This window comes from Protopterus annectens, chromosome 14.part0 (assembly GCF_019279795.1).
Source record: "Protopterus annectens isolate FY-2018-M chromosome 14.part0, PAN1.0, whole genome shotgun sequence".
NCBI lineage: Eukaryota > Metazoa > Chordata > Ceratodontiformes > Protopteridae > Protopterus > Protopterus annectens.
Genome location: NC_056748.1, coordinates 776,725,818 through 776,752,725, shown reverse-complemented (window position 1 = coordinate 776,752,725; position 26,908 = coordinate 776,725,818). Strand labels below are relative to the sequence as shown.

The following is a 26,908-nucleotide window of genomic DNA, read 5'->3' as shown; positions in this document are numbered from 1 at the left end:
GAGTTTTAATGAAACAGGACTGTGACCTGCAATGGCAATGTTTGCCATTTTTTGCTGAAGAAAAATTACTATGCTGCACCTTTGAAACAAAGTCACTAACAACATTTCAGGAAATGAAGATTTTTTTTTTCCAAAATATGTTTTAAGGGTTAAAAAATGTCATCTTGTTCTGCTTTCTGCTGTACTCTGCATTACTCCCCTGGTCAACACTCTTAAATAGATAGGATCACTGAGTCTGCACCAACCATATTTGTCCATCAGTAAACTCCTAGCAAACCTATTCCAATGATTTCTCACTGTCTAATTGTGTTTACACCTTCCTAAAAATCTTTTCAACAATGGGGAATAATACACACAATGACAAAGGGTGATATCTGGCATCCTGTCCAGGTATGTTTTTGCAACCCATTGGACAGCTGTGCTGCTCACAACTATTTGTGTGTGTGTGTGTGTGTGTGTGTGTGTGGGGGGCAAAACTGGCAAAAGAAAACTAAGATACTTTTTATTCAGACAAGCCTCTAGTCCCATGACAACTGCATACATTTTTAAACCATGTCTGTTTACAATGATTGTCTTCTATTCATAGGTTCATACTAGGCTATCTGCCCTAGGGCATTTATAAGCCTAGCCAGAATGTGTTTGGCTTTCGCCACCCATTTTAAATTTATTTTGCTATGCCCTTTTTCGAGGTTAGTATACTGTGCCTCTGTCTAACAGTGACACAGAAGTGATACCCGGGGTAAACCTACGATCTCCCATCCATTCATCAAGATTCCTCTTGAATAGAGTCAATGAGGGACTCTGCCTAACCTGGACTGGGATTTTATTCCAGAGTGAAGGGAGCCTCCGGGTTATGAATCTGTCCCTCCAGCATGTCCTATTTATTTCAGTGCTGAGGTTCAAGTCTCTCGAGCGTGTAGCTCGATGGGATTTGGATTTTCTGAGGTGCAGCATGTCCATTAATTCCGGGTTGGACATGGCTTTATATGTCAGGCACAGATCGCCTCTGAACAGGCGGTATGCCACTGAGTAGAGCTGGAGTTTCTTTAACCGGGCAGCATATGGCATCTGTTTGAGCCTTTTGATCCTCTTGGTGAGGTACTTTTGGGGTCTTTCCAGTTGCTGCAGGTGTCTGGTAAGGTACATCCCAAAAGGCGCATTGTACTCAATTATGGGCCTGATGAGGGATGAGTAAAGAGGCACGATGACCTCCCTGATCTAGATGTGAATCCCTTCATGATTAGGTGGGCTATATAAAATGTTTTTCTAACCACTTTGGCCACGTGGTTGTCAAATGAGAGATTGCTATCAACTTGGGTCCCCAGGTCCCTAATTACTTCTTCTGTACTTAATGGATTACCACCTATGTGGTAATTTGTGGGCACTTTGTTTTGCCAAAGGGATGACTATACACTTTTTGGCATTTAGCTTGAGGCCATGGCTCTGGCACCAGTTGTCTGTTTCTATGAGGCCCTTTTGGAGGATGCTTGTGTTGGCTGGAGAGTCGATTATGGCACCCAGTTTGCAGTCATCTGCGAACTTGGTCAGCCACAGTCCTTCCGTGTTGGCCTGTACCTCCGAGAAATATATACCGAACAACAGAGGTCCCAGGACTGAGCCTTGTGGGACACCACTTGTAACTGGTTTGGAGTCTGACATGGCTCCAGCAATTCTAACCATGTGGGTTCTGTCCTTGAGCCAGTTTGCAATCCATCTAGTGACATAGGGGTTTATATTTAAGCTGGTGAGCTTATCTATAATGCCCGAGTGGGGTATTGTATCGAAGGCTTTTGCGAGGTCCAGGTAGTCTGTGTGGACCACCTTCCCCTCGTCAATGGCCTTGGTGACTGTTTCAAAGAAATCAACCAGGTTTAAGAGGCAGGATCTGCCCTTAAAGCCGAACTGGGTAGGATCCAGTGTCTGTAGGTCCCCAATATCTTTATTTATGAGGTCCATGATGATCCTTTCCATAGCTTTGCAGACCAAGCTAGTCAGGCTTATGGGGCGATAGTTTCCAGGATCCGTTGAGGCACCACCTTTATGGAGAGGGACCACTGTTGCTGTACGCCACTCTTTGGGCACATATCCTGTAGTAAGGCTGAGATTGAACAGTAGTTTTATGTTTGGGTTTAGCTCTTCTTGGAGTTCATGTAGGACACAGCCCGGGACACCGTCTGGTCCCATTGATGCTGTGTTTTTGCTTTGGAGGGCGGCTCTTACCTGAGCATCTGAGATGTCAGGGAGGCAGCACTCTGCTGGGATAGATATTTGCCCTTTTGGTGGGGAGGGGGGGGGAGTTTGCGCTGAACCTGTCAGCTAGGATGTTGGCAATGTCTGTGGGTTCAATGTATTTTTTGTCATTTTGGACTAATTCTGAGCATATCTGGGAATTACCACCCAGGTTCCTAACATAACAAAAGAAAGCCTTGTGATTATCCTTAGTGTCCTGTGCAATTTTTCTCTCGAAGCTGGCCTTAGACAATTTTATGAGTGCCCGTAGTTTTTTGCTAATACTGATCAGTGATGCCTTCCCTTTTTGGGATTTTGCTCTATCATTTAGTAGCTTCCTCCTTCTATTGTATAGTTTGTTTATGGCTGGGGTCCACCAGACAGGACGTCTGCCTTTGGAGGATTGGGTCTTGGTTTTATTTGGGATCGCATGATTCATGCATTCCTGAAGGTGTTCATAGAATGCGTTTATAAAGGATTCTGCGATCTGGGCTGTATTTTCCACAGGCCCGGGGGCTTTGAAGGATTCCACCTTGGTTTTGAGGAATGTGAAATTTGCTTTAGAGAAGTTTTTCACTGTGGTTTTCTGGGCAGGGGGTGGGGTCGGGATGTGAATATCCAGTGAGATTAGTTTATGGTCTGATCTTACCAGTGAGGGATACACTTCTGGTCTGGAGCATAGAGTCCCCATGTTGGTGATGATCAGGTCCAGTATGTTTTCCCCTCTTGTGGGAGTGGTAACAAGTTGTTCCATAGCATTTGAGTTTATAAATTCTAGGAATCTTTGGGCTAGGGTGTTGGAGCTAGAGTAATGCTCCCAGTCTATGTTTGGGTACATGAACTTCCTGGTCCTCCTCCTCCTCTTAAGGTCAAAACAGAATTGGATGAAAATACGGGACTTGGAAGCCACTTATTTCTAAGTCACCTAAAGCATGCCTGCGGTTTCATTTTCATATGTATCTCACAGTAAAGAGATGCTGCTGTTATTGAAACACCATCGATCAATCCTTGATGTTATGCTCTGCTATTTCTAACCACTTCTCTGGTTTGTTTTCAGACTAACATCAGCATTTTATGGAACTAAAGGAACATGTGACTTCATTCAGTATCACAGAATTATACCCCACAACAGGCCGATGGTAATCAATCCAAGATGCGTTTTGGAGACAGATCATTATCAACTTTTTTTCACCTCTGTCATTTAAAAAATGCAGGTACACCATGCTATGACAAACGTACAGTAGCCTCTATTAGACACCACACAGGAAGGTGATTATTTACCTGGTTATTGACAACAACATGTACAGTGCCATTTGTTGTGTATGATGGAAGATCACTAAGATGAAAAGTCTCATACACCACACCTTGACCAGCGAAGGCAGCATCCCCATGTATCAGAATAGACATCACCTACAGAAAAAAAAACAATATGAGCAATTTTCAGACAGTAATGGGAATTTTAATTATTTCATGAACAATGAAGTGAGTTATGGTGGCAGGAATTAAGTTACAAGTGAAATCGCATCAAAGAAGAAATCTCAGATTCCAAATAATTTCTGTAGCAAGACAGTCAGCTTAGTGTCTGTGCTTACATAGTATATTTGATTCTAGCACATAACATAACTCTAATGAAGTTCTAAAATGAAATTTTGAAGATTCTGAATCAAACATACCAGAGCACAACAAAAATACCAAACTGCACAATGACAGCAGCCACTCTGTGGCATACTGGGATAAAGCCCTGGCTATCTCACAGGCTACTGAGTCTGAATGGCAGCTTGGGCACCTGTAGAAGCTGGCAAGAGAGGATGAGACTGACTGTTGCCAGCTTACCTATCCTGGAGGAGGGAGACAGCACTGGCTTGCAACATGGGTGATGCCTACAGAGAACACTAGTTGTCCACCCTGAGAGGCTTGAGTCTAATGAGCCAATGCTGCAGTGTGTAAGATGCACTGTGAGCCAAGCGTTCACCTTGGAGGACAGCTGTAGTAAAGTACAGAAGAAATGTCAGCAGGAGAGGGGGGTGCTTTGTCAGGGGGAGTGAGGGCAAGTTGCCCTGCAAGACCAATAAAGTTAACCTGCTCCTTTCCACCTCACCCTTGCCATGAACATGTGAGCTTAATAGGGATTCCTGGGCAGGCAACAACCCTCTGGTCCACTTAGTCCTGCCCATGAAACCCCAGATCCCATGACTGTAGAACAAATGAGTTGAAAAATGCAAGTAGAAGAGTGATGATGCTTGTCATGCAGGATAACAAACAAAAAAAAACTCTATACAATGAAAGATGTTCATCATTTTGTCAACAGAAAATATGTTTGGCAGTATTTTAGAAAAGTCCCAGAAGCACTTTTGACATTAGAACTTAACAGTCTCACCTTCCAACACCTAAAATAGAACACAGTTTTGACAATAAATTTTAAGAATGAATACAAACCAAGTTTTCTTTAAAAAGCATTAAATAAAGACAATAAGACAGGTGGCAGAGTGAGTGGCACAGTGAGTAGTACTGCTGCTTCACAGCAACCGATCTCCAATTTGGTTCTTGGCGGGAGTCCTTTCTGTGTGAAGTCTGTATATTCTCTGTGTGTTTGTGTGGGTTCTCTCTGAGTACTCAATTTTTTTCACACATTCCAAAATGGCAGGCAGATAGTCAACTATAAACTGTCCACAGTGCGTGTATTTGTGTGTGTGCGCGCATGAAAGAGATACTAAAGGAAGGTCTGGCAATCTACTTTTGGTCACTACTTGCCGAGTAAACTCTGTATATGGCAGCAGCTGTTCATGGGGTTTGCTGCAGGACTCAGATGTGACTTGACAGCACTGGATGGATAAATGAAACATATTAAGACTTCTAACTTGTTAGATAAAAGTAAGTTAGGTACCTATTATAACACTATATCTGTAACAGTAGGTCCATCCTCAGTAACACATAGGACTAAGGTTGTAGTCATATGAAGCTGGCAAACAGAACTCTCCAGGTCACGAAGTACCTTGCTCCTATGTCATAATGCATTGCAAAGTGCTCCTCCTCCAAATCAGACTATCCATGCTAAGGTAATTAAGATACATGAAACGTTCTCCAAAGCAGGGGAAGGCGAGTAGGGAGTTACAGAGGATGGGCCTATTTTTGCAGATCTAGAGTTAACTTCTGTATCAACTAACAGTAGATTCATCCTCTGTAATTCACAACAGACTCTAGATGTTACCTCAGATGCTGAAGAAGAAACTCCTGGGTGCTTGGGGAAACTTCATCTTAACTACTGTAATAGAAAGATTGTTTGAAGGCTTAAGGCTGAAGAGGAAGAGCTTGGCTCACCACAAGTTTGCTTAGCAAAAGACTTTTGAGCAAAGATTTCTTATGTAAACATAGCTGCAAATAAACCTTTCTGTGCCTATGCACAGTGAATGGAAACTTGGAACAAACACTTGGAGGATTGTAACCTGTCTGCCTGCCTGCTCTTCGGAGGAATTTTCTTTCTATAAGAACACTTATGGAAACTTCACTTCATCTTGGATAAAGTGAGACCACCCAAAGCAACCAACAAAAAATTCAGTTTCCCGAGATAAAACAAAAGCCCAAACTATGCAACATCAGAAAACAGTAACTCAGTCTGTCTCTCTCTCGCTCTCTCTTTTTTTTTTTTTTTAAACAGCAGTGATGGCAACTGAAATAGTTTCTACAACGTTTTATCAAGGGCTAGAAACCACTCTGCAATAACAGAGAGACTACAATTACTACCACGTAAATATAAGCTTAGAAAAGCAAAGCTGCAATTCAGAAACAACATAACACTCAACACTCACTCGTTCTAATCAGGTTGCCTCCCTGATGGTCTGAGCGACCACCTACCCACATATCTTATACGACAACACATATTACCACCAAAACCTACTACGTTTAAACAATGCAGAAAAAAACATAACTTTAATCTTGACAACTTCCTAGCTGACCTACAAAGGTGCAATTAGACTCCACTCAAATACCTTGACCTTGATGACGCAGTGAACCACTTTAATAAATCCTTTTTAGATATATTAAATGCACAATGCCCCTGTTAGAACCATCAGAGTAAAATAAAACTATGCCCCCTGGCTAAACAGAGACACTAGGGCCCTTCTGAAAACTAGACTTAAAGCCTGGGAACTATGGTGTAAGACTAACACAGTAGTTTCTAAACAACAGTAACAGGAACTTAGAAATAAGGCAAAAATAAATAAATAAATAAATAAATAAATAATACAGGAAGAAATAAATTTCTATCATAACATTCAAAACACATACCAAAAATACCATCAAAAACTCTGGCCTGCTATAAATTCAATCCTTCACCAACCCCAAACATCCACAACAATTCCGATAGCATAGCTATGATTTTTAACAAACATTTTACTGAATCTATAATTGCCCTTTCCAACAGCAAACCCCTACTCTTGATACCAAACCAACCAAGTCTAACAACTAGCAATGCATCATTCTCTTTCTCCACAATTCCTACAGCCACTATAAAAAAAACTACTCCGAAAACTAAAACCTACTACACTTGCCGTAGATAACTTACCCAGTGAATACCTCAAAACTGCAGCTGAATCTTTAGCCTTCCCAGTACCAATCCTTATAAATAGATCCATTCTCAAAAACAAGGTTCCTCAACTGTGGAAAATCTCCCATGTAATCCCACTTCTTAAAGGGGGACCTTCCACAGAACTGACAAACTATTGTCCAATTGCTATTATTTCACCTCTTTCTAAGCTACTCGAAAGGTGTATTCATCTCCAGGTCATGAAATTCTTACTAATAACCTTCTCTCAAACACTCAGCATGGGTTTTGCCCATCGCATAGTACCACTATAGCTCTCTTATCCTTCACTAATACCGTAAACCATCACAGGAATAACAATAACTTTGTATCTGCTATCTTTCTAGACCTATCAAAAGCTTTTGATATGATCTCCCATTCCAAACTAATAGATGTACTAACAACTATCCTTTTCACCATCTGCCACAACTTGGTTTAATAACTCTTTATCTGGCCGTCAACATTCTGTTCTATGGCAAGGTGACCTATCTTCATGCCTTCCTTTATCCACTGGTGTCCCCCAAGGATCTTAGGCTCTTTCCTTTTCTCCTCCTTTACTAATAATATACACATAGCTACTCCACATGGTTCTATAATACAGTACGCAGATGATTCAACACTTATGCTGCCACTTCGCTATCAGCTCTTCATTCTCAAATACAGGAATGTTTCACTTCTGTTGAAACGTGGTTAGCCAATGCCCATCTAATCCTGAACCCAAACAAAACTAAATTACTACTCTTCCAACCTAACAAGACATCTCTCTCATGCCCACCACTTAACATAATAGCCAAAGACAATACGGTCATCTCCCCGACAACCCATACAAAGCTTCTTGGAGTGGAAATAGACAATAACCTAAAATTTTACTTGCATGTCTCCCAAACAATAAAAAAAAGTCCATAAGAAATTTGGAAGTCTATACAGGCACAAAAGCTTCCTGACCAAAATTACATTAGCACAAACCTATCTGCTCTCCACTCTACTATATGCCTCTCCAATTTTAACTAATCTTAGGAAAATTGACTTATCTAGGCTAGAAGCATGTTATAATAAAATTGCTAAATTGTCGTATAAGATATGTGGGTAGGTGGTTGCCCATACAGAACACATCATTGTACAGCTTTAAGGACACTAGACTGGCTTGAACCTCCCGACATTATTCTTTATAACCAACTCTCTCTAACTCAAAAAACTGTAACACAACCAACCAGAATCACTGCACTACAAAATCTCATCCTTCCCTACAGTTCCAGCAGACCACTTCACTCTAACAATAAGAACTTACCCTCTCTCCAAGGCCAACAACACTGCAGGAGAATCTTTATTTTTCAGCTATATATCTCGTATATGGAACTCCCTTCCTAACTCCATTCTCTCAATCTCATCCACTAACCACTTTAAGCCATCACTTAAAGCTTATCTAAAAAATAAGTGGCCTTGTTCCTGTACTAACCCCTTGTGAATGCTTTGATACATCACACTATACCCCATCCATATCCAACTTCTTACCCTGTGTTTAATCTTTTATTCCTGTCTGTCTTAACCTTACATCTTGACACAAGTCATACTTTACAAATAATACTAGCTATAATCAAAGCCTAGGTTTTGTTGTCATGATGTAACAAATTTGTATTTTCTTATGTATACTACATTTTATTTACTTTACACTTTATTGATTACTGTAATCCATGTATTAAATTTTACTGTTACTCACGGATTTTCTCCCTGGGCCTCTGCTGAAAAAGGACCTGTGTCCAGTCTGACTTTCCAAGTAAACAAAAGTTAAATAAATAAAATAAATAAATAACCAACAGCCATTAGACAGTAGTCTAGGCCCAAAAAATAAAATCAGATTTTCACAGCAACGTAGGTTATTGTCTACGTACCAAGTTCTTTTTCAAACGTGTTGACATTCAAACTGTTCACAAGCATTTTAATTACATTGACAAGACTTTAAGGCAACTACACTCCTCTAATGCCATTTCATTTGATGAGTTTATGTTCATGTCAGTTCCTTCTCCTAACCTTGGCAGACTATTTGGTATTCCTAAAATTCACAAGAACTCTACCGACCCTCCTTTTAGACATATCATCTCCAACAACAAAACAAAAACTGAAAAGATAGCTGAATTTTTAGATTCTATTCTTAATCCTTTAGTTCAATCCACACCTTACTATTTAAAAGACTCCTGGGCTTTTTTGAATGATTTATTTCTTAACAAAGATCATACCAATGATTGCATTTTGGTAACGCTTGATGTTGAAGGACTCTATACTAACATCCCTCATAAAGAAGGTTTACAATATTTTGAAGTTTTTTTGCATAAATACACTAATTTATCTCAGAACAGAATCAATACTTTATGTATATTAGTTGAGTTAGTACTTAATAATAATTTTTTCTACTTCAATAACCATATTTACAAACAAATCAAAGGTGTTGCTATGGGTTCTATTCTCGCACCTTCTTTTGCCAACATTGTTCTTAGTACTTGGGAATTAGAAGAGTTACATCTTGTCAATAATTTTCATGAAATTCACATGTATAAAAGATTTATTGACGATATTTTTTTCATTTGGAATGGTAGTCAGTCTGCTTTAGATGTTTTTATATCTGATATGAAACTAAGCATTGGTTTTTTAAATCTCATTGTTTCAGCTTGTGGCAATTCCATCACATTTCTAGATACCAAGATTTACTTTAGCTCTGGAGTACTTTGTTCCACTTTACATAGGAAAGACACATATAAAAACAATCTTTTAGACTTCAACAGTTGCCACCCTTACTTTATGAAAAAGAACTTGGTACGTAGCCAGTTCATTCGCATTTCCAGAATTGTTAGTCTGGACGAAGAATTTTATTTTCAGTCTGCCTTACTAAAACACATGTTTTTAGAAAGACACTACCCAGCTTCTTTGATTAACTCTATTTTTAATGATGTGTGTTCTCAGAGATATATTTCACATACACCTATTTTGTTATTTGGCTTTACACCTAAATCTAGTACTGATGTTACCAAGAAAACTGACATGTCTCTCAGTTTTCCTTTGCCTATCTCTACTGATATGTCCTCCATTAGAAATATTATTTCTAAAAACTGGGACATTTTATTGGATTCCCAGCATATGTTTTCTGCCATAGGACCTTGTCCATTATTCTCCTACAAAAGAACTAAAACCATTCGTATGAGTCTTGAAAATAGAGACCCCCCTCACTTTGTACTTAATGCATCTTTACCTTCACTCTCTCCAGGTATGTTTATTTGTAACAAATGTGTTGTTTGCCCTTTCATCTACACAGGCACTCATTACACCTTTCCTCACAGCAACTATAAAATTGTTTTTAACAAAGAATTTAATTGTCACTCCTCAGCTGTTGTTTACGCTGGTGTTTGCCTCTCCTGCAATTGTTTTTATATTGGTAAAACGTCAAGAAAACTCTCAGACAGAGTTAAGGAACACCTAGCAGCTATAAGGTCTAAAAATACTTATAATGCTTTGGCCAAACACAGTTTATATTGCTCCAATTTTGTCAAGTTTCAGTTTATAGTTCTTGAACAGGTTGATCATTTCTTTGGTGACTGGGATTTATTTCTTGAACTTAGAGAACTTAAATGGCAATTATTACTTGGTTCTGAAGTCTATCCTGGCCTAAATGAAGCTGTTAATTTAAAATGTGCTCTTAAATGGTACAAATAATATGTTTCATAATATGTTTCAATACTTGTTTTCTAGTTCTCATGTATTAACTTTTATGAGTTAACTTTTGCAATTTGCATATCCTTGTTAATGTATTAATTTATGCTAATATTCTCATGTTTGCATTCTTATTGGCTTGGTTAGTATCAGCCCATTGAGTTCTACATTCCAATTTCAAATTGTAACAGTTAATTCTTGGTTCAGTCTGATGAAGCTCTTCTATCTAATAAGAGTGAAAGCTTACACATCAGTTTGGTGTCTGTGTCTTTTATGCCGTTTTTTTATTTTAATAGTTCATTCAGTATAAGAAGTTTATTTTATATATATATATATATATATATATATATATATATATATATATACATATATAAAACTGTGCGTATACATCACACACACACACGGTTATATATCATTTGATCAAATCTGCATTTGAATGGAAGAGAACTCGGGGACTACAAATGACTGAAAACTAATTTGACTGAATCACAGCTGGCTAAAAAACATTCTATACAACAAATATACCATAAGAATCTTGTTTTTTTTTCTTTGTGGCAAGTCATATACCCATGGAGAAAAAAACAACAACACACACACTAAATCAGTACTTGTGCACAAACACCAACTTTCTAAAGATCTGAGTGTATGACACTGCAGTGGGTATGGCCAATCCATGCAATGTTCTAGAGTTACTCCCCAAATAACTCCTACGGCCAAAAATTATACCATCAAATGCTACCTATAGGCTTCTACAGCTTCCACTCAATAGTGATTTAGTGAAATACGTTTTCATTAAATGTTGATCAACCACTTGTGGCTCAATCAAAAGCACATTCAATCAAATAAGGAAACACACGAGATGACTTACGATACCATTATAAATTATCTTTCCGGCCAATCCTTCAAGGCTACAGCATGTTTTCATTCCAAAATGTAAATTTTAAGATAAAAAATGTGGTTTGATGTTTATTCATTTCTTATGATTCAATACAGCACTTAGATTTCAAGCTGTGTGAACAAGCTTTGCTCATTTTGTGATGCAAATTTTGCTGGCAAAGCTATATTACTTATGGGAATGGCTATAACTCTTTTTTTTTAATATTTATTTATTATTTGTTCACTGGTAAGTGCGCCAGCCTACTGACTCTTTTCAGTCATGACTCAGAGAGTAGAAAATACATCACAGTCTTTTTTATAAAAATATTTTATACAGAATGAGTACATACTAAAATTCAGAACATAGCAGTAAGATTCAAAGACCAGTCAGAATGTATTAAAACTATAAAACACACACAATGCAAGATAAGAAATGCATACATTCCATTGCAATCATACATATAGTACATAAGATGCCACACTAAGAAGTTGAGAATGTTTTTTTAATATATACTCGTTAGTCATGATATGGAACAGTGAGTTACCCAACACTGTCATGGTTGTAGTTGCAAGTAGATTCAGTAAAGAGATGTTCTTTTAAGTGCATCACTCAAGCTTTTAATGGTTTCTAAGATTTTTTTGATGTCACTGGCCAGGTCCCAGTCTAGAGAAGGTTCTCTTAACTACAGCAGTTTTATTAAATGGACGCCACACAAAAAAAATATGTTGTCCTGCATACTTTTGTGTACATAAGAATTGTCTTGTAAAGGTAGTTTCACTCTTAAAGGGAGCAGTGAGCATGTTTTAGAACCTTGTAAAGTAGAGTACATAGAAAAAAAACTGCCCTGTGAGGCACTGGACACGGATTTGTATTTTTTAGCAGATTGCAATGGTGCATCTGGGGGTCTGTTAGTAGAATGAAACTGCAGATTTAATTTTAGCAGTCTGTATTGTGCGAATATTGTGGGCTGAATGCCTAATGAGAAAAGGAAGGTCATATTTCAGTTTGGGTACTACAACATTTTTAGCAATGGTCCTGTAAGCAGTGGATGAAAGGAGGTGACTGATCATGTAACATAGTTGTTCATCACAAACTCTGTATGCATGGAAAAGGAAAAGGTACAGTCAAATATTAGGCCTAGTTACCTCTGTTCAGTGCCATTACGTATTATGTTCCCATTAAGATTTGTTAAGAGAATAGGAGGGATGATGGGTAATTTCTTGGTTAAGGCAAAGACCGTGACATTGGTTTTCATAGGGTTAAGTAGTAGTTTACTATAAGTGGACAAGGTGAATAACTGAGTGAAACTGTCCTGTAACTTTGTTTGCAGGTCACAGTGGCCAATACTGGATTGCTGGATCAGCATATAATCTGCATACATTATTAATTTCAGATTTGGTAAATTCTAGGGGAGATCATTAACAAAGAGAGAGAGAGAGAGGAGGAATTACCATAGACCCATGCAACACAAGCAGAGGTTCAGACATTGATATGGAATTGGAAGATTCTGTCTTTTAGACTGCTGTGAAATCAGTAAATAGTGTTATCTCCAATGTTGACTCAAGTTTGTTGAGAAGGCTGCAATGACTGTTTCAAAAGCCCTTGTTCACAAACAGACCTGCAATAATAAGTCCCTCATTCCAGTTGCAATAAATGGTGTCAGTGGCCTTTACTAAGACAGTAAAGATATTGAAAACAATGGGAAAGCCATGCTGTGCATCACATTAATAAGGCACTCCTAAGAGTTACCTCGGTAGTTAGAGATCTGGGAACATATGCAGACAGCAATCTGGCCTTTGACCAACTTACCTTTGCTTGCAACATACATACAACATGCTGGCGAGACAGATATGTGACTCAAAGGATCCCCGTGCCCTGGAAAAGGTTCTCCATCCATGTGAGCAGCATATGTTCCTTCATCCCTGGGCTGGCCCCCATGTTTCACTGAGGCTATCGGTAAACATTCCCTAACTAACATTGAATGGATAACCACAAATTAATCCCCAGGTTAATGACCACATCTCTTATAGACAGAGTCCAACAGTGAACATTCCCTAGCTAAAATATTCCCCCACATAACTTCTTAGCAGCCTCCTAACCTACCCCTCCCAAATTAAGACATACATGTTACAAGGGTACACAACTGGGTTGGGTTGCATGGCATGGCTTATAAAGGCCCTGGTGGTTGTTAGCCTAGTATATATACCTATGCATGTAACAGACTATGTAAGTAGTTGCTTGCATAAAACTTTCTCTAATATTTTGGTAATAGTGTACAGGGTAGAAAAAAAAAGTTGTGTCTTACAGTAACGTTCCATCTGTGTTGTTCATCTTCTTTCATTCATCACTGATGGGTTTGGTTCCGTGCCCTCAGAACAGAGTCGGCCTATTACCAAGCTCGCTCCAGCCAAAAATCTCTCGAGCTAAACGTTTTCCCACAATGCCCATCTCCCTGTTACCACAGATCGATTTTGCCTATGTCATACAAATAAAGCAGAGGCCATTTCTGTGCAATTACCCCAAGACACATCCAGGACCCAAAGAATCCGCCAGGAACCTTTGGCAGGGGAAGAAGGGTGGGAAGTGATGAATGAAAGAAGATGAACACCATAGATGGAACGTTATGGTAAGACATAACTTATCTGATGTTGTTAATCTTCTTTCCATTCATCACCGATGGGACAGAATCCCCAGCTACCTTGTGTTCCTTGGGCGGCCCTTATGAAAGAACGTTCCTGAGCACCACTGAGCCGAAGGCAGCTCTCCCTCTGGAGACCACGTCCAATTTGTAATGATTTGATAAAAATGTGGGGTTTAGCCCAAGTGGCTGCTGCACAAACGTCATCCATAGAAGCCCTGGAACGGAAAGCCACAGAAGTTGCCATAGATCTGGAGGAATGGGCTTTAATATTCTGAGGAAAAGGTTTTTTTTGCAAATGAATAAATGAAATGTATGCAAGTCCCTTAGCCATTTTGATAAAGTGACCTTGGAAACAGAGTTTCCCACTGTAGGCCCAGAGAAGGAAATGAGCAATTGGTCAGTCTTACGAATCGTTTTGGTTCTGTCCAAATAGAATCGCAATTGCCCGTGTACATCCAAGGAATGTAGGCAGTATTCTTCTTTATTAGAAAAGTTACGGAAAAAAACTAGAAGATCAATAGACTGACTGATTGAAAACTCAGAAACAACTTTGGGAAGAAAGGATGGGCTCGTCCGGGGTGATGCTCTGTCCTTATGAAAAATTAGGTAAGGTCTTTTGGTGTACAATGCCTGCAACTCTGAAACTCGTCTAGCTGACGTGATGGCTACTAAGAAGAGAGATTTCCATGACAAGAATTTGATGTTACAATTCGCTGCGGGTTCGAAGGGGACTTGGGTCAAAGACTGGAGGACTAGTGTGAGGTTCCATGGCTCTATAGGCTGTCTGATTGGGGGTCTAATGTGAGATACTCCTTTGAGAAAGGTTTTGCAAAAATGCAGTGATATGAGCGGAGTACCATTCAATCCATTATGATAATTAGAAATTCCTGCCAGATATACTCGTATGGTAGAGACTGCGGCTCTATTTTCAAAAAACTTAGGTATTGTAAGACCGCCGTGACTGGAGCTGAATACAGATCTAGCATTCTTTCCTTTGACCAAATAGAGAACCTTTTCCATTTGTCCTAGTATAGTCTTCTGGTGGATGGTTTATGAGAAGCCAGAATGATATCACGCACAGGAGAAGGGAGGTCATCCTGCCTGGCAACTAGCAGAAGTGAAGAAACCAAGCTGGCAGCTTGAGACTGTACTGATTTGGATGAGTCAACCCTTGAGGGTGAGAGATCAGATCTGGAAAAGGATCCAGAATCCACAGTGGGTTCAACAGATGAGGCCGAAGGAAGGGGAACCAGACTTGTCGAGGCCAGAATGGGGCTATGATGATCACTTTGCATTTCAACTGAATGGCTTTCTTTAAGAACTATGGAATTTGAAGAATGGGGGGATGGGCATAGAGAAGTCCCATGGGCCAATCGTGAATCAGAGCATCTCTTGGGGACTCTCCCTTCAGGGGGAATAGGACAAAATAGCTGCTGCATTTATTGTTTGAAGGGGAGGCGAAGAGATCACAGCAAGGCTGGCCCCAATGGCTGAAAATTTCTGCCGCTACTTCAGGATTGAGAGACCACTCGTGGGGCAAGAGAATACATCTGCTCAGCTTGTCCACAATCATATTGGAACTCCCCAGGATATGCGTTGCTATCAGAAAGTGGTTGGAAACTATCGCCCATTGCCAAATTCTCATGGCCTCTCGATACAGGGGGTAGGATTTGGTTCCCCCTTGCTTGCTGATATACCAGACTACTGACATTGTCTGACTAAACTGCAATCGTTCCAGAGGGGAGGACCGGATGGAATGCTTGCAACGCTAACAGCACTGCTCTCAGTTCCAGAACGTTGATATGCAAGCCAGCCTCCAGCGTGGACCATGCATCTTGGACTGTCACAATGGCCTTGGGCTGAGGGGGCTGGAATGGGCGGCTCCAAAGTTCTCTCTCTGGTCTCATCCACCAAAGAAGGTCCTGTTTGCAAGAGTTGGTTATTCGGATCTGAAAGCATAGGGGGTGATGATTCAGGAACCACTGAGAGAGAAGAAGCTTTTGGAGGATTCACATATGCAGTTTCGCAAGAGGCACTATTGGTATGGAGGCTGCCATGGATCCTAGGACCTGAAGAACTTTTCTCGCCAAGACTTTGTTTTGACAGAGTATCTCCCAGAGCTGAAGCCTCAAACTCTGGACTCTGTGAGCTGGGAGCAACACCAGACTATATAGAGTGTCGACTAATGCCACAATGAATTCTAGCTGCTGGACTGGAGCAAGGTTGGATTTCTCCCAGTGCACAGTTATCCCCAAAATTTCTACTAAAGAAAGGGTGTATTGCAGGGCTGTTACCAGAAGATTCTTGGTGGGGGCGGTAAGGAGCCAATCATTCAAATACAGAAACACTCAGAATCCTTGCAGTCTCAAGTGAGCTGTGACCACTGCCATGCACTTCGTGAACACTCTAGGGGCTGCAGGGTGTGAAACTGGTAATGACTGGCTCCGAGCCAGAAACGAAGCAGACTCCTGGAGCATATGTCCATTTTGATATGGTAATAAGCATCCCAGAGATCTATCGAGCACATCCAATCGCCCACCCTGAGAAAGGGGAGGATGGACTGAACCGTGACCATCTGGAATTTGGTTTGGGAAACATGTTTGTTCAAACTGCTGAGATCCAGAATGGGTCTCCAGTCCTGTGTCTTTTGTGGCACCAAAAAGAATCTTGAGTAAAATCCAGATCTGCATTGGTCTGGTGGGACTAGTTGGATGGCTATTTTTTGATACAGCTTTCATATTTCTGAAGATGCTTCTTCCCTCTGACTGGGTGGAATGTCAGGAAGTTTTGTTGGAAGCTTTGGATAAGATAAGAGGGGAACAGTGTAACCTCTGGTAATGATGTTCTGCACCCAACGATCGGTGGTGATAGAGAGCCAGGCAAGTCGGTGCAGAGAGAAATGACCCCCAAGTGCTTTCAGAGGCAAGCAATCGGGGTGCTCTTCAAGAGCGCTGGTAAGGCTGTCCAGAGAGGGAGTCTCTGGAGCCTTGGTTGCGTGGACCCCCTCTGGCTGGAAAGGGGCATTGTCCGGAATTGTTACCTCCTCTGCCCCTGGGGGAATCATTACCACATGCAGCATGGAAAGGACCCTGAGATTTTTTGTGCCACATCTTCCCATTCCTCTGGTTCCTGAAGAAGGAACGCTGAAGGTTGGAAAAACGTAGGCATACGGCAGACAGGGTCTTACCGTCCTGCTCACACCTGGCCAGAGTGTCCTTTACCTTAGAGCCAAACAGGGAAGATGCTTCGATGGGAGTATTCAAAAAGGAAGACTTGAAGGGATCTGCGAGGTCACAAATGCGCATCCAGGCGTGACGCCTCATAACTATGCCTGAACCCGCAGCTCTAGACGCCCCTTTGGTTGCATGTGAAAGCAACCTCATGAACAAAATGGAGATCGAATTCAGGGTTGCAAGCTGCAAGGCAACTTTGTCCCTCACCTCATCAGACACCTGTCCTGTGAGTGCTCCAGAGAGTTCGGAAATCAAGTCTCTTTGGAGCCTCGTAAAATGCGCCAAGTAGTTCAGGGACCATATGGCAAAGGTCACTGAAGCAAAAACTTGCTTCCACCAATCTGTCCACGGCCCAGGACTCTGTTGGGTGGGTGGACAGTAGGACTCTCTTCAGCTAGGTCCTTATTAGTGGCTGCCATCATAGCATCGACTTGTAAACCTCTGGACCAATGTGGGTGTTCCTTGGGTTGGGAGAGAATTTTGTGCAGTCTCCGAGGGATCGTCTCAACAGAGTCAGGGTTCTTCCAAGCACTCTGCACTACGAGCTGAACTAGCTCGTCTGCAGGTGGGGTCACCCAAGAGGTAGCAGGCTGGGTGCAGAAAGCCTGCAGGAACACGAACTCCTCAGAAAAAGGATTAGTGGGCTTCCAGTCACCCCTCTGTTTCAAAATTTCAAGGATGTATCAGGAGGTGACCCTGGGGGACCCTTCAGCATCATCGAAATCCGTGTCCTCTGTAAGAGACTCCTCAGGTGAGTCTACGTGCTTTCCCTTGCACGATCTCTTCCTTGGAGGCTCATCAGTGGGGGCTTCGGAGGAGGACTCGGAAGAGTGGGTACCCTGTACAGTGGCTTCCTGCAGCTTCCTCGCCCGGAGTCCCGGGGAGGTGGCCTGTGGCAGCTGTAACTCAGGGGGAGAAAACTGGGGTTCCATCGGCAGAATGCTTCCTGAAGCAAGAGCAGTCTCCATCGCATGGAAAGCAGGTCCACCCAAAGAGGGATGGGAGCCCGGAACCCAGAAAGACAATCTCAGAACCGGGGTCACACCCCACTCCATCGAACCCACTCCTAAGGATGGAGCCTCAAGCAGAATTGGAGCAGACAAAACCTGAGAACCATGCCACCAACCAAAGAGCCCGCAGCCCAACCACAGGGTTGAGGAAGGACTGGTTCAGTAGGAACCGAGGACCAAAGGAACGGTCCCGGAGCCAAAGTGAGGTCCACTACTGGCACCGAGACAGGGGGTTTCCGAGAGAGACATCAGAGCAGAAGGCTTTGGAACAGAGGTGGTCAAAGGAGGAAAATAGGATGGAGTCCATGGGAAGATCAACCCAAATCCCGGAGGAGGATAGGTCCTGGAGGGTATGGGTATCCCCCTGGCTGCCAGAAGCTGGTCCACAAGACGCACCACATCAAGTTCTGAAAGGCTCCTGGTGGATCTAGTGGATACTCCCGATGGGAAGTCTGGTCGATCTAGGAATGAGCTATTCACTTGGCCTAGGAATGGATCTATGGACGGAGAGTATCGAGTCTGTGGTGCGGGGTCTACCAGCACTGAAGTCTCAAGTTTGGAGACCGGAAGCAATGGAGTCAAATGTATTGTAGTCGGAGCCGTAATAGAGCTTGGTGCCGAAGGGCCACTCGGAGCCAATATGGCAGGTTGAGTCATCATTGCAGAGATAGGCATCGAAGGCGTGCACTGTGCTGAAGTGACATCTGGTACCGAAGTGGTAATAGGCAGGTTTATGGTCGGTGCCAGAGACGGTATCGGAGCCAAAGCTGGCGCCGATAAAGTAACAGCCGTAGTGCCTGGAGCAGATAATTTCGGAGCCGACGAGGCAGACTTATGCTCCAAAGAAAGCTTTTGTACCTTAGGTTTGACAGATGTGCCCTGGTCACCCAAGGGTGAAGAGGGAACCAAATGGGAGCTTTTTTATCTTTCCTAGGAGGGGTTGAAACCTCCGTCACAGAAAGGGCCTCTGAAAAGGGAGATTTAAAATCAACTTATTCTTGAGCTCATTCAGAGCGCGCTGGCAAATTACGCAGGGAGGCTGCACCAAAAGATGGGGCACCCCCAAGCAATAAACATAATTATCGTGAGAGTCACTGTTAGGAAGTTTACCCTTACAGGAAGTACAGTCCTTGAAACCTGAAGTACCCTTCTTGTCAGACATCATGACAAGTTAACAACAATCAAAATCTTCAAATACAATGTCAAATATTATTTAGTCTAGTCTAAAACTAAACAAAAAACACAGTATCTATCCCAAGAGCAGAAACACATAGCTAGATAGAGAGGGAAGGAATACCAGCTATGGTATTCAAGGAATACCACAAGGGTAAGGAGAGAGGGACGTACCACCAATGGTACTTAGATTACCAAACGGGTAGAAGGAAAGAGAAACGGGGTAAATCTAACTATAAAAGTGAAGATCAAAGAATATAAATCACTAATGATAAGAGAGTCAAACAACTTTCTCACAAAATCAAAAAATATCCACTTAGCTGAGAGCTCGGCTGAAACTCGGCTTTACGGCTACACAGCAAATGAGATCTGGGGTAACAAGGAGAAGGGCACTGTGGGTAAAAGCTTAGATCAAGAGTTTTTTTAGCTGATGCAAGCTTGGTAATAGGCCAACTCGGTTCAGAGGGCTCGAAACTGAACCCATCGGTGATGAATGGGAAGAAGATTAATATCAGATCAGATCTTTAATCCTTCAGCCCATTAGTAGAAGTGGATTTAAGAAGTGGGATTATAGCTGTGTTCTTGAATGAGGTTGGACAGTGTCTGAGGTGACAGAGAAGTTAAAGATATGAATAAGGGGTTTAATGAATTCTTTTTTCAGCAGGGAGCCTTAGGAGGGAGGGACGATTTAGATCCTGAACTGTCAAGTTTAAAAAGTACGGTCTTTATCTGTTTTACTGAAATTTCAGAAAAGTGAAAGGTTGTATAAGATGCTAGAAGATATAGATCAGCAGATGAAGGTTATTGTTTTTCTCTGATCTGGGAGTAAACTGTTGGAAAGGTTTTAGTTATGCTGGTTACTGTGGAATGTAAAAAGTAAGCACAATCATCAACAAAAGAGAAGTGATTCAATGTTACTGGTATATTTTTGGTATCCTAAGAGTTATGTAATGTCCCTCCTAAGCATTTTATTTCTTTCCAAAACAGACTAGGTCTAGATCAGTTTGCTTCCTGTTTTTAAGGTACAGGATTTTTGCAGTACTTGTCGCAAATTCTTGTTTCTTTCCTTAAAATCATAAAGTTTATTGTAAATCTGTATTGTACAGATTCCTTTTCCAGTTCTTGCTGGCTGAATCTCTGACTTTAATTTTATTTTTGATAACCACTGAAAGCTACATACAACTCTGTGATCTATGCATTCTTTCTGTAAGTGGGTAAAGTTTTGTGTTGAAAAATTCTAAAGCAGAGGTAGGTTCAGACATGGCATACAGTGAAGTCCAATCTATAGCACTGAGTAGGGAGATGAGATTTGGTAGCTTATTATTACTGAAAGATCGTCCTTCATTTATATGAGGAGGTTTTTAAAAAGAAGTTATGTACTCACCATAACGTTCCATGTGAGTTGTTCATCTTGTCTTCATTCTTACAGATGGATTCAGAGCCAGTCGTCGGCTCTGAGTCAGCCTACTGCAAAGCTCGAGGTTTACAGACAGCTCAAGGCCAAGTCCCTATCCCATGATGCACTTAGAGTTACCTCAGATCTTGTTTGCTGCGTATAACAGTACCATGTGCCATTCTTATCACTCTTTATGAGAAAACTCATAGAAAGACTGAGCAACCAGAATAAAACTAGCATCTCGGTCCGCAATAAACCCTGGAGGGGGTAGGAGGGTGGTAAGTAAGAATGAAGGCAAGATGAACAACTCACATGGAACTTTATGGTGAGTACATAACTTCTTTATGAGAAGTTGTTCCATCTCGCCGTTCATTCCTACAGATGGGTAGCATCCCCAGCACCATCTTTCTTGGATGGCTCATAGGAGTATGTTTTTCAGGATAGTAGACCCAAAGGAGGCTCTGTCCCTGAAGGCCCTGTCAACTTTGTAAAGAGTGATAAAGGTATGAGGTCTTGATCAGGTGGCTACTGCACAAATGTTGTCTATAGGAAGTCTAGCAGAAAAGGCAGAGGATGTAGACATTGCTTTGGTAGAATGAGCCTTAATTTTGTGTTGTAAGGGCATATTAGCAGCTGAATAAACAAATTTGATACAGTCAGATAACCATTTAGACAGAGATGTTTTTGCCAGTGGTATACCTTTTCTGGAATCTGAAAAGGAAACGAAAAGCTGTTCTGATTTCCTAAAATCCTTTGTCCTATCCAGGTAAAATCTGAGCTGTCTATGATCATCAAGCTTGTGCAGCATATACTCTAAGTTGTTGGCGTGTTTGGGAAAGAACACTGGCAAATCTAAAATCTGGTTAAGGTTAGTTTCAGAACAAACTTTGGGCAAGAATGAGTGATTAGTTCGCAGTGGGACTCTGTCACCATGGAAAATCAAACAAGGAGGCTTTATGGACAAGGCCTGAAGCTCTGATACACTGCGGGCAGAAGTGATGGCTACTAAAAATATAGTCTTCCATGACAAATACTTCAAATCGCATGAGAAAGCTGGTTAGAAAGGTGGGAGAATAATGCGTGAAAGCATAACATTTAGATTACATGGGGCATAAGGGGATTTCACAGGTGGTCTGAGATGAAAAGTCCCTTTGAGAAAGGCTTTGGATAGTTTGTGTGACATTATGTTCAATCCTTCAAATCCAAGGTGAAAATAAGAGATAGCAGCAAGATGAACCCGAACTGTTGCTCCTGCAGCTCTTTATCGAAAGGCATAGTCACGAACTCTAATATGGAGGCAATAGGGGCTTGGTAGGGATTAATGCTATTTTGAGAGGCCCATATAGAAAATCATTTCCATTTGCTAAGATATAGCTTCCTAGTAAAGGATTTATGAGAAGATATCAGAATCTGTTGCGTTTCATTTGAAAGGTTATGGAACATGGCTATGTTGGGAATTGGAGCAGCCAAGCTGTCAACTTCAGGGACTGAAGAGAGGGATGAAGTTCCCCTGATGAGTGCGTCAGAAAATCTGAAACTGGGTCCAGAATCCAGGGGTCCTGCAATTGATGAAGTCGAAGGAAGAAGAACCAAATTTGACGAGGCCAATAAGGGGCTATTAGAATGATGGTCCTTCCCAGGGCTTTTGCTTCCTGTAATATTTTGGGTATTAAGGGAATTGGTGGGAATGCATAGAGGAGAACCAGAGGCCAATCGTGTACAAGTGCATCCCTTGGGGCTTCTCCTGGAGGGGGAATAAGGGCAAAGTAGCTTCTGCATTTCGTGTTCATGTGGCTGGCAAAAAGGTTGCAGCAAGGCTGGCCCCACCTGCGGAAAATTCTCTCCGCTATTTGTTTCTTGAGGGACCACTCGTGAGGCAACAGAATTGCTCTGCTCAGTTTGTCTGCTATCACACTGGATTTCCCCGGGATGTGCGTTGCTAACAGAAAAGTACAGTTATGTACACTTACCATAAATGTAGATGTTCAAGTGCATTCACTGTTGCAGTCATCACATTTGGGTTATCTGCCTGCAGGTAGCTCTCAGCCAGCCTGAATACCAGAGTCTTGGGATTTCTGCGTCAGATGCTGTCGCTTCGTCCATGACATCAGGTCGTCAGGGGTATATAGCATGCAGCAGACACCATTACATCAGGTTTTTCTTGCCCCAGATGTCAGGTGCCCCCAAAATAGGAAGCAATTATATGGTATAGAACACCCCCAGCAAAAAGCAAATACACATGGTATAAGAAATGCCAAATCAAAAAGGATAGGTAAAAGCAAAGAGAAGTAGGGGGGCTGGAGGGAGGGTAATCAGGACTGCAACAGTGAATACACTCGAACATCTACATTTATGGTAAGTGTACATAACTGTACTATGTTCTTCATGTTTCACTGTTGCAGTCATCACATTTGGGTTGATTCCCAAAGCTAAGGAAGGGTGGAGGTAGTTAAGAAGCATTAGGGCTGGCAATCAGGCCCTGTCAGACTGCTGTGGCAAATCCAGCTCTGGATTTAGAAAATATAAAGTGGTAGTGCTTGGAGAAAGTGTGTACAGAGCTCCAGGTTGCAGCTTCCAGGATGTCCCTAGTAGGGACTCCCCTGAGAAATGCTGTAGAGGTAGAGGTAGATGTAGCCCTAGTGGAATGAGTTCTGATCCCCTGTGGGGTAGGTTTCCCATGGTGTTTGTAGCAGTGTGCTATCCATTTAGAAATGGTTTGCTTTGAAATGGCCTTGCCCTCTGCCCCTGCAGCAAAGCTGACTAGCAGCTGGTCAGATTTTCTGACAGGCTTAATCCTGTCCAGATAGAACCTAAGCTGCCTGTCCACGTCCAAGGAATGCAGGATCCTTTCCATTTATTCTGAGGATTAGGGAAAAATCGTTGGCAAATGAATGGACTGGTTTAAAGCCACACTAGACACCACCTTGGGCATAAAAGATGGGTTAGTCCTCAGGGAAACCCTGCCGCATGGAAGATAATGAAGGGTTTCACTGCCATAAGGGCCTGAAATTCAGACACTCTTCTTGCTGAAGTGACAGCTAGAAGTAACCGTTTTCCATGAGAGGAATTTTAACTCTGCTGTAGCAGCAGGTTCAAAGGGCGGAAGCGTGAGCTTTTCCAATACAAAGTTAAGGTCCCAGACTGGAGTGGGAGCTCTCCTGGGGGGGGGGGGGGGTCTTAAATATTTGGCTCCTCTCAGGAACTGTTTCACCAGAGGATGAGAGAAGAGGGGTGGCTCAGTATTATAATGAGCTGAGATGGCACAGGCATGAATCTTAATTGAAGAGAAGGATAAGCCCGTGTGGAGCATTTCTGTTAAGTAATCTAGTGTACGACATAAGCTGGGCACAGATGTGCCTATTCCCGGAGACTTGCTCCAGGAGCAGTACCTGTTCCACTTTTTCGAACAGAATTTCTAGTACTAAACCTCCTTGCCTCAAGAATAACATCCAGCACCTACTTACTGAGGGCTGCTGCTGATGAGTTCAGGGTACTAGCCAGGCTGCAAGGTTCAGGGTCTGTAGCTGAGGGTGCAGAGTTTGGCCCGCCTGCTGGGACAGCAGGGAAGGAGTATGAGGCAGGTGCCATGGTTGTAGCACTGTCAGACTGTGCAAAAGAGGGTACCAGTGCTGGCATGGCCAGTCTGGTGCAATCAGGATTGTCCTTGGCTTGTCCTGTTTGAGTTATGGTAGAACCTTCGAGAGGAGGGGCAGAAGGGGAAGGCATAGAATGAGAGACTTTCCCAGGTGAAGGACAGGCCATCCACTTTCCAAGCTTGGCTGTGGGGAGTTCTGGTGCAATATTTGCTCCATTGATAGTTCTGAGGGGAAGCAAAAAGGTCCACCTCTGGTGTCACCCACCTGTTTCTCAAAAGCTTGAATATTTTGGGTTCCAGTTTCCACTCGTGTGGGTCCAAGAGATTTCTGCTTAAGTCATCTGCCACTGAATTTAGTTTGCCTGGCAGGAACTGAGCTTCTAGGTGCACTTGGTTGCTCAGGATTGTGTTCCACAGAGCCATGGCTAGTCTGCAGAGTGGGTAGGAATGGGTTCCCCCCTGCTTGTTTATGTACCACATAACTGTGGTGTTGTCTGTCTTTACCAATTGTTGTCCTGGAAGACTACGGCCTTTGAAGGCTGTCAGAGCATTCTGTATAGCTAAACATTGCTTTTTGATTGGTATGCAGGTGCATTTGCTTTGGGTTCCATTTGCCCTGAATGCACTGCCCTGCCATGTGAGCCCCCCATGCATAGTCTGATGTGTCTGCTGTTAGGGTTTGGGCGACAGGGGGTAGTATGAAAGGGAGTCCCTTGTTATGGTTGCAGGCCTCTGCCCACCAAAGGAACTCTGTCCTTAGGCAAGGAATGATAGGAAAAAGAAGTTATGTCTTACCATAACGTTTCATCTGTATTGTTGATTCTCGTTCAGTCATTACATGTGGGTATCGGTTACGAACTCGGAACCGAGCAGGCCATCTTCCAAGCTCACGCCAGCTACAAACTCTCAAGCTAAAACTCTTACCCAGAATTCCCCTCTCCCTGTTACCTCAGATTGAGACTGCAAGTCAAAAGAAGGTCATGGCTACCTCTGGTCAAATGACCTAACAGAACCGGATGGTGAGATCCACTAGAAGCCACAAGAGGGGGAAGGAGGGGGGGTCGTAATGACTGAACGAGGATCAATAATACAGATGGAACGTTACAGTAAAACATAACTTCTTTATCTGATATTGTTAATCCTCGTTCAGTCCTTACATGTGGGACAGAGTTTCCAGCTACCTTTATTCCTGGGAGGCTCTCATGGAAGGACATTCCGGAGCACCATAGAACCAAAAGATGCTCTTCCCCTGGAGGCCAAATCCAATTTGTAATGATTGATGAAGGTATGAAGAGTAGCCCAAGTTGCAGCTGCACAAATGTCATGTAAAGAGGCTCTGGCATGGAAGGCAGCAGAAGTTGCCACCGACCTTGTAGAATGAGTCTTTATGGTAGTAGGTAATGGAATAATACATTTTCTATAAATGAAGGTTATGCAGTCTTTTAACCATTTAGCCAATGTGACCTTAGCAACAGCACATCCTAATCTAGGAGCAGAATAGGCCAAAAATAACTGGTCTGATTTATGAGAAGCCTTAGTCCTGTTCAAGTAGAAGCGAATTTGCCTGTGAATATCTAGGGTATGTAGGCAATACTCTCCTCTGTTTGAATGATTGGGGAAGAAAACTGGCAATTCAATGGTTTGATTAATGGACATTTCAGAGATCACTTTTGGCAGAAAGGAAGTATTAGTTCTCAATGACACTCTAACTCTATGAAAAATCAAATATGGTCTCTTGATGCATAAGGCTTAAAGCTCAGAGTTACGTCTGGCAGAAGTAATGGCAACCAAAAACAAGGTTTCCCATGACAAATATTTAAGGTCGCAAGAAGAAGCTGGTTCGAAAGGTGGCATTGTCAAAGCTTGTAGGACTAATGACAGGTCCCATGGTTGAGTAGGTTCTCTAAAAGAGGGTTTTAGATGATTCACACCTTTTATGAAAATCTTGCATAATTTGTGTGACGTAAGAGAAGACTCTTGGACACCATCATGAAAATTAGATATTGCAGCCAAATGAACTCTAATGGTAGAGGCAGATAGACTGGACTGAAATAGGGTAGACAGATATTCCAGTACTATCGACACTAGTGCTGAAAAAGGATAGTACAGTTGTGTACACTTACCATAAATGTAGATGTTCGAGTGTATTCACTGTTGCAGTCATTACATTTGGGTAATCTGCTGGCAGGTTGCCCTCAGTCGGCCTGAATAAAAGTCTTGGGTCCTCTGTCGGTTGCTGTCTCCTTTTCCATGACGTCAGGTCGTTAGGGGTATAAAACATGTAGCCGACGCCATTTTATTCAGTTTTTCTTGCCCCAGATGCAAGGTGCCCCCCAAATGGGGAGCAAATTTTACACATATATATATATATATATATATATATATATATATATATACACATGTATATATACATGTATATATATATATATATATATATATATATATATATATATATATATATATATATATATATATA

At 42.0% G+C, this 26,908-nt stretch overlaps 1 protein-coding gene across 1 annotated transcript in view; it reads right to left on the bottom strand.

Annotated features, from left to right (window-relative positions):
• The window catches only part of OGDHL (oxoglutarate dehydrogenase L), a 2,090,792-nt gene that overhangs the window by 1,304,168 nt on the left and 759,716 nt on the right, over window positions 1-26,908 (bottom strand). Inside the window, exon 8 of the mRNA XM_044055619.1 lies at window positions 3,511-3,639. Within this exon, the coding sequence (XP_043911554.1) occupies window positions 3,511-3,639 (129 nt within the window). The remainder of the gene's footprint in view (window positions 1-3,510; window positions 3,640-26,908) is intronic.